The sequence below is a fragment of the Sparus aurata genome, chromosome 5, assembly GCF_900880675.1.
Source record: "Sparus aurata chromosome 5, fSpaAur1.1, whole genome shotgun sequence".
Lineage (NCBI taxonomy): Eukaryota > Metazoa > Chordata > Actinopteri > Spariformes > Sparidae > Sparus > Sparus aurata.
The window spans coordinates 31,451,981-31,460,400 of NC_044191.1; the positions used below are offsets into that span (position 1 = coordinate 31,451,981).

General features: G+C 42.7%; 1 protein-coding gene across 1 annotated transcript; it reads left to right on the plus strand.

The window, feature by feature from the left end:
- Positions 1 to 2,508: 2,508 nt before the first annotated feature.
- On the plus strand, positions 2,509 to 7,544 carry mat2ab (methionine adenosyltransferase 2Ab). Its single transcript, XM_030417188.1, has 9 exons — positions 2,509 to 2,767; positions 3,527 to 3,604; positions 3,709 to 3,831; positions 3,961 to 4,073; positions 4,188 to 4,331; positions 4,424 to 4,642; positions 4,724 to 4,906; positions 4,999 to 5,132; positions 5,740 to 7,544. The coding sequence occupies exons 1-9, from the start codon at positions 2,677 to 2,679 to the stop codon at positions 5,840 to 5,842; spliced, it is 1,188 nt and encodes a 395-aa protein (XP_030273048.1). The 5' UTR covers positions 2,509 to 2,676; the 3' UTR covers positions 5,843 to 7,544.
- Positions 7,545 to 8,420: the final 876 nt, after the last annotated feature.

The following is an 8,420-nucleotide window of genomic DNA, read 5'->3' on the forward strand; positions in this document are numbered from 1 at the left end:
AGTTACCCTTTAAATATTTATTTTGACCATGACTGAGCTTTTGATGAGGCTTTGCATGTAGAAAAAATGACCTTAAAAATTAAATGTCATTCCATGAGAGAATGCAGTCTGAGCTATGAAAGCTATTGCACAAAGAACTGCATGTAATATTACCAATATGACTATAAAGGTCATTAATGCAACAGCAGTTCTGCACATTTATAATAACTGACCTTCATTCAATGATGATACCAGTACTGAAGTCTATATCCAGACCATTGTTATCTATGTTTGGATAACCACTCAGTTCTTTGTGGTTTAACACTATTGGTGACGGTTGGTTTCTATTTTTGACTCACTGAATAAAAAAAAAAAAGAATGTGGGCACCAGACACAACAACACATCCTGCAGAAGGCAACAGCAGGTGCATCTTGCATCATGCTTTTGCCCTCTGAAAAGAAAGTGTCCACCCCTGCAAATTCATGGTGACAAACGACTGTACCGTTCTGATGCAACACCGGTCAGGGATTGAGTTGCTTAGTTTAGTGACATTAAACAGCAAAAGCCCAAGCCACACCACTGAATGAGCTGACAACACCCTCTAATGTCATAAATGGGAAGAGTTTTGTTTTTATTAGCTGGATCTGTTATCAGGATCCTGCATGACCCCTGTGATGTGAGTCACTGTGTGTTTAATAACACTCATGGGTACATAGTGAAGGGAAATCAATATGTATTCTCACATGATAAAAAAATTACCCAACAGGCACTGTTTCACTTATCTTACCATCACAATGATCGACCAATTAGAAAACAGTCAACATGTTCTTGCTGCTCACTTTAGATGAGATCGAACGTCCGGTCACTCTGCTTAATGATGCAACACTTGGCTTTGATTAAAACCATGTTTTTTTATGCTCCACACCTTCAGAAATGCTTTGTCACCATGACATGACAAGCCTTGTGTTCGTGTGTTCATAGGGTCCGGATATCAGATCCGTTCATATTCCCAAACCGAGCTGAATACGTGTACGTAAATGAGCTGGCAGGTTGGACCAGTAACCTGTAGCGACCTGCCGAGTCTGGATGACTACTTCTTTTTTAGGGGCTTAAACACAGGGGCCTACTTGTTTTAACTTGAAATATCTTGCAAAACAAAGTTCTCCAAACAATATTAGAGGTACCTTTTGTCTTCTCATACAAATAAAGTGGCCCAGATTTGGAGCCTGTGCCTGTCCAGACATTAATTATACCCATCTGTTCCTACAAACATAGAGCATGTTCACGATCAGAGCTTTTGATTGTATTACACCACAGGGCCTGAAGGGTAAGAGGAAGACTGGAGCTTTTTGAGTAAATTATAATCAACTTATGTTGAGATATTATATCCCCTGCATCTGCTTTTCTCTCCAATTTCCACTTTTGTTCCAAATGCATTGCCAGGTTAATCTGGTTGTTTCTCCAACATGTTCTGATGTTCTTGTGATAGCTACAATAAATACAACTTATCAAATTAACTAAAGCACTGTTGTTTTAAAGCCGAATTCACAATGATGGTTTCTAGGAAACATTAATTTGCTGCCCTGTATAAGATGCATCACACACAGTGTTTTTTATGTAAGATGTCATAATAAACTCATAAAAAACATCACAGCAGAATACACTGCACTGTTTAACACTGTTTAATGAGTGAATGTTGCTGTAAGCCAGCTCTACTTTTACTTACTTAAAATACAACAGGAAATGAAGTCGGTAGGATGGTTAGCCTGAGGATCCTTCAAAGAATGATTCACAATCCTACATCTTGGTTTTGTTTTGTTTTGCAAAGCAGTGACAGCTTGGCAATCCTTAACTTCTTAAAGGAGTTTAGGGGTTAAAGGTCTAATTTGTAAAAAATTCCCAACTCAAAAACAAATACTAATGCTTTGAGTTACCCGACTTGTCAAATATTGACCCTTTGGGCTTGTAGGTTGGGTCAACCGCCATCCCGGAGCGTCAGGATTTGTCTGGTTGGGAATTAATTTTGAGCTGCATTAGAATGAATACAATATGGGGGAATAGCTGAGGTATGTTATGCAAGATGTGTGGGTGGGTTGAGACTCAAACTCTGCAGCTGTAAAGTCAAACTTTGCAAATAAAATCATTTACAAAGACAAAAAATAAGAAGGCATGACTAAATTATGATATAAAAAAAAAAAAAAGGCTTCATGCTCAGACTTTGCTGATGCAATATTTTTCAAAAGAAAACAAAGAAGAAGACATGACTGGACTTTGATATAAAAATACAAAAATAGACTTTAAAGTCAGACCTACCAACTTTATTATTCGGACGCACAGTGTAACGAGGTAATAACTCAGGTAGGAGGTGCTGACGGAGCACGGCTCTCCTGTCACCAACATTTTTAACAACACGTTGGTGGATTGCCATCTTCCAAAGCATTCCTGGTTACAGTACGCTCCACCCCCCCTGATAGGCTCAATGGTATGGTCCACCTCCTCGTGACGTCAGAGCGTCTGACTTCGGCGGATAAATACTGGAGCTCTGCGCCATGAGGCTCAGGCTCGAGGATCAATAGAGACGCACGACAGCCGCTTCTGGGGGAGCAGAGAAAAAGAAACGCCGAGGCACCGCGAGTAAAGAAAACACTTAAGTTTGTTATCGCCTTTCGCACCAGCGGCCGCCATCAACAACAACAATGAACGGGCAGATGAATGGCTTCCACAACTCCCTCATTGATGAGGACTGCTTCTTGTTCACCTCAGAGTCGGTCGGAGAAGGACATCCCGGTAAGACCCGTCACATCGTCCCGTTTATCAGTGTTGTCCGAGGAAAAATAGCAAAATCTAAAGCCGATTCTGCGACATTATTCATCCCACCAGTGGTACAATTCCACGTCCAACCAATAAGTAACTAACACATCGTTGGTATTTGAATGATTTGGCCTTTTCCGCCACTTGAACGTTAGCTGGGCCGGTTTCAAGAGCACGCGCTGCTAGCTAACGTTAGCTAGCTAATCTTCGTCGGGTACATGATGCTGTCGCGCGTCTTCTCCGTCGACAGCGAACAAAAAAAGTGTCATTGCGTATCACTGCTAAAGTGAACGTTACATACGTGGCCTTGTCATCACTACATTATTAATTGTGAAGATGTTAACGTTTTCCTGAACCGTCTGAATCGTCCGGGGCTATTCCTGACGCACGCGCGTTGTAATAACCGGTTGCGTCATTCATTCATTCCTTCATTCACCTGTGCAACATGGCGGAATAGTGGGTGTCATCGGAAATCCTCACTAGATTGAATTTGTTCAGTGTTTATAAGTTTATCATGTTTGCCTTCCGGTCCCCGGCTTTGCGCGCGCTCCCCCCTTCCTCACCACATGTGCACATGCTGAAATGGCGACTGACGCCGCGAGCCACTCCCACCGAGCACGATCCATGAAGGCGGTGCTGGGGTGCCACCATTTACATTCGGCCACAGCCCCATGTGGTGACTGCTGCAGTCTGTTGTTGCTGCCGGTGTTGAGTTGCATTGTTCTTGTTTTCCAGACAAGATCTGTGATCAGATCAGCGATGCAGTTCTGGACGCCCATCTCAAGCAGGATCCTGATGCCAAAGTTGCATGTGGTAAGGAGAAAAAACTTTTTTCAGGTGATGTTTACGTTTGCACAGGTCAGATGTTTATATTGACAGCTGGATCTTAAGAGTTATTTCCTCCTCCTCTCGTGCAGAAACGGTTGCCAAGACTGGAATGATCCTGTTGGCCGGTGAGGTGACATCCCGAGCCACAGTGGACTACCAGAAAGTTGTCCGCGACACCATCCGCCAAATTGGATATGATGACTCCTGCAAAGGTATGGCATGTTGTTGTATTTCCCGTTTTTCAGGGTGTGGTTTTTGTTGTCCATGGTTGACTTATAATGCTCCATGGTTGACTTATAATGCTCCATGGTTGACTTATTATGCTTCTCTCTCCTGCACAGGCTTCGACTATAAGACCTGCAATGTTCTTGTGGCCTTGGAGCAGCAGTCTCCTGACATTGCTCAGGGTGTCCACATTGATCGCAACGAGGAGGACATTGGTGCAGGGGACCAGGTCAGTAGTGGATATTAACAACAATTTGATATCACAGATTACTTGTCTTTTTTATGGTCCCTTTTTTTTTAATTAAGCTTTTTTAACACTGCGAAAATGTCTCTTCCTCTGCAGGGCTTGATGTTTGGATATGCCACTGATGAGACTGAGGAGTGCATGCCTCTCACAATTGTCCTTGCCCACAAGCTGAACGCTAAGATGGCTGAGCTGCGTCGCAATGGCACCCTTCCATGGCTCCGGCCAGACTCAAAGACACAGGTAGGGTTGTTATACCCGCTGTAATTTTCTACTATTAATCCTCTTTTTGTTGGTGGAATTCAGCTCATTATATATTTTCACATTATTTTCAGGTTACCGTCCAGTACCGCCAGGACCGTGGTGCCATGCTTCCAGTGCGTGTGCACACAATCGTCGTCTCTGTTCAGCATGATGAGGATATTTGCCTGGAGGAGATGAGAGATGCCCTGAAGGAGAAAGTCATCAAGGCCGTGGTTCCCTGCATCTACTTGGATGATGACACCATCTACCACCTGCAGCCCAGCGGGAGATTCGTTATTGGAGGCCCACAGGTAAATGTGGGAAAATGTGGCTTTTAGAAACTATTAGACTGTGAGTTACTTGCCTGCTGAACCTCCGTTCTCTCCTCACAGGGTGATGCTGGCCTGACGGGACGTAAAATCATCGTCGACACTTATGGAGGCTGGGGAGCTCACGGTGGTGGTGCCTTCTCTGGGAAGGATTACACAAAGGTTGACCGCTCTGCTGCTTATGCTGCACGCTGGGTGGCCAAGTCTCTGGTTAAGGCTGAGCTCTGCAGGAGAGTGTTGGTCCAGGTGAGTGGCAGCATCAAAAGCAGCCTTTCCTTTCCTTTTAAGAGGTGGAGCTGCAAGAGTTTCTAATTGATATAATATCTATGTGTCGTTAGGTATCCTATGCTATTGGAGTTGCCCATCCCCTCTCCATTTCAATCTTCCACTATGGGACCTCCAACAAGAGCGAGAGAGAGCTGCTTGACATTGTGAAGAGGAACTTTGATCTCCGTCCTGGAGTCATTGTCAGGTAATACTTCTCGATGAAACGCCTCCTAATTCCTGCCTGTGCTGCGCCTTGTCTTTAAATTAGTTGCCCTGCCCAGAATGTAGCGTTAATTCAATTGAGTAATCTATTAAATGCTGAGACAGTGCCATGTGCCTTTTTTTAATTGTTTTTTTTCTACAACATTTTGCTTGGCTTTTTTGATTGAAACCTGCGAGTTTGCCATAGTCTTTCTGCTTAATAACATGGGTTGAAGGTTATAAATGTGGGCATTACCGAGGGCATACGTCTGATTTATTAGGGCAGACAATGACATTTATGATATCTGATGTAATCAAGCCTTGTAGCTCATAGTTAGTTAAGCGTGCTTTTGTAAATTGGATGAATGGCTTCCACCTGCAAGCTGCAGTCAACACACTGCTCAGGGTTGGCATGGTAAGTGTAGCTTCATGTGTTTCCCTCTTTACCAGCTGATCTAACCTGGTTTTTATTTTTTATTATAATTTTTTTTCTTTGTTACTCCTGACACTCCCTGTCGGCAAATATGATTGGTGTGTCTGCGTGAGTATGAATGTGTGTTTTGTGGTCACTGGACGTGACTGCTGCTAAACATGTTGATTATGTATTCCAGGGAGCTGGATCTGAAGAAGCCCTTGTATCAGAGGACTGCAGCCTATGGCCACTTTGGCCGAGACTCCTTCCCATGGGAGGTGCCCAAAAAACTCAAATACTAAACCTGTTAAGCTTTTCCCCCCAGGCTTGTTGGTGTATACTACAGAGAAGCCTCCAAGGTTCCAGGGGGTGAAATGCACTTCTCTCTCATTAATATGGTATCATTTAACACATGACTCCCTTCCTCACTCCACTTCTTTCCTTCTGTCTTGTTGCCATTTCCTGCTGGTTGCAGTGTTACACTGGGTCATAGGAGGCATGCCTCAGAAACTTGATGTTTTAAGAATTGGATGGGTTCCATGAACTCATGCGCCATAGTACTTCGTGTTTTTCTCATGTCCTGAGGTTCCCCTGCTTCTTGTTGTGATAGGCCCTGAATAGCAGCCATCAGTTGTTCTCCTTTTGCCATTCCACACTCAGTATCGTCAGTCTTATAATCGGTGTCATGGCGGTAGCATATTAGGCTATATGCGATACCCCTCTTAATTTACTGGTGCTACTGATGTAAGGAGTCTGCAACTTCGGAACTATTCAAGTTTGTTTGGAAGCATAATCTGATAGTTGGAAGGTACTCTGATCTGGCTTCTTCCCAAACAAGTTGAGCTTCTTTCTAAACATTCCTCCTTTTGTCCACCTGGTACAATTATTCCCTGACCCAGTGTTCTTTATCCCCTTTTGTTCGCTTTATTCCCTCGTCTTTGTGGAGGATGCTAGAATGGCACAATTAAAATTCTGGGGTTGTCGCTGTTTTCACATTAAAAATGCTATGCATTGCAGGCTAAGGGGCGAGCCAAATCCTAATTATTCAAGCTCTCAAATGAGCGAAAGCCTCAGATGCCTCTACAGACCTTTGCTGTTTTCTGACGTAATACAGAAAAGTCAGAAGCTGCTATGTCACTGCTCTGGTCTTTAGAGGTGTTGTTATACTTGATAGTGATTGAAAATTGGATTGTTTGTGCATTGAAATCGAATTTTAAATGAGTCCTTTTTTTAAATGTAGGTTCACTCGCTTTTTTATGGTTTGATGTGACTAAAGGCCCTTTTACTCCCAAAGTGTATTGATGGCAGGTGTGGCTACAGAGAAACCTGGTTCCCATCTTTCTGCTTGGTGGGGTGAGAGTCTTATTGGCTAGGATTCAAACCTCAACACTATTTATTTGTTCTCTGAAACGCGGCGTGGATACAGAGAAGCCGAGGTTTCAGAAGGCAGCTTTAAACACACTTGGTTTTTGAATATCTAATTCCTTTTGACTTGATCATTTTTCAGTGTTGCTTGAGGCTCCAGAGTGTTGTACAGAAAAGCTTTGGTCCGTCCTCAACTGGCTACTGTTAATGGGGATTTTACAACCTTTTTCTTTTTTTATTTGTGGACTGCAGCTCTTATTTTTAGATGGGTTTAGATTCGAAATCCCATTCAAATGTCCGGTGCAATTCTTTGGCTCTCGTATCCTCATGAATGGAATGGCAACATTTGGTTGGTGTAGTACAGAGAAACCAGCCTCGTTTACATGGCCATCCCATGTGTGGGATCGAGTTTCAAGTTTTGGTTTTGTTCCCTTTTATCACTCCGAAGTCATCCCGTTGGCTACAGTAAGTGTAAGAGTGCCTTTTCTATTTCCTCTACTCCCTGTTTGCTTTTCTGCCCTCCTACCCACATACATTCAACTTCCAGAGGAACAAGTAGCTCGTGCTGTATTACGCTTCATGTCTAGACTGAGTAGTAGTTTCCTTATGCTCTGTAATAAACTACTCCTTTCAAATGTCTTTGTTACGACTCTTCTTGTTTTAATCCTTGATATTGCACATACAAGAATGTTTTCATTGTATAATCCTTCATTTAAGAAGAAGTGTTGCAATGAGGAAGTGGGATTAACTACAACTATTTATTCTGGCATTACTCAAGAGGCATTTGAAAACCTCCCTCCTTGTTACTAACAAGAAAGTGATGCAACACCTGGCCTTGTTCGTTATTAATTCATGCTTATCCTCTGTTACGTGTGGTCCAAGAACAAACATTGCTGATGAGCCAACAAAGAAAAGAGGTTGTAAATAATAATGCTCCCTTTGGGTTATGATAAAGATGTCTCCAGAGGCTGTGCAGGGAGAATATATTATATAATATTTTATTTGGTGTACTCCAATAAATAGTGGCTGTACTGTTGTCCTTAAATTGAGACTTTACCTTCCAGTAAGGTAATTAGTGCATGAACTCCACTTGTATTTATCTTTTAACTGGTTTTATTATTGAAGCAAACATGCAAGGTTGTCTAAAGAGGCACGGAACCTTCCAGACGTGTCATTTCCAAAGACGTTGAAGCTATTCCAGGAGTAATACAAATGTTTGGTCCTAACAAATGTTGTATTGGCCTCCAGGCTATTGAGCTTGATCTGTGAAAACTGAAAAGGCCCCATTTATAGGAAACCATTTTTCCGTGAGGGCTGCTATAACTGTTATGAAGTCCATGACAAGCAGCCATGAGAATGAAAAGGAAGCGGTCTGCAAAAATGTCAAAACATTTAATCCGTCAGAAAAACCATAAATGGGTCTCAAAAAGGTTTGCAGTCGTTGTTCAGGTCTGTGAACTAAAACAAAGCAGATGCGTATTTCTGAGTGCAACACCACTGTTGTAAATACACATC

What these genes read in the sequence shown, in the direction of transcription:
- mat2ab (XM_030417188.1), top strand. Translation starts at nt 2,677, where the DNA reads ATGAACGGGCAGATGAATGGCTTCCACAACTCCCTCATTGATGAGGAC. An exon ending in ATATGATGACTCCTGCAAAG is followed by an intron (nt 3,832 to 3,960) that starts GTATGGCATGTT and finishes TCTCCTGCACAG; the next exon opens with GCTTCGACTATAAGACCTGC. An exon ending in ACATTGGTGCAGGGGACCAG is followed by an intron (nt 4,074 to 4,187) that starts GTCAGTAGTGGA and finishes CTTCCTCTGCAG; the next exon opens with GGCTTGATGTTTGGATATGC.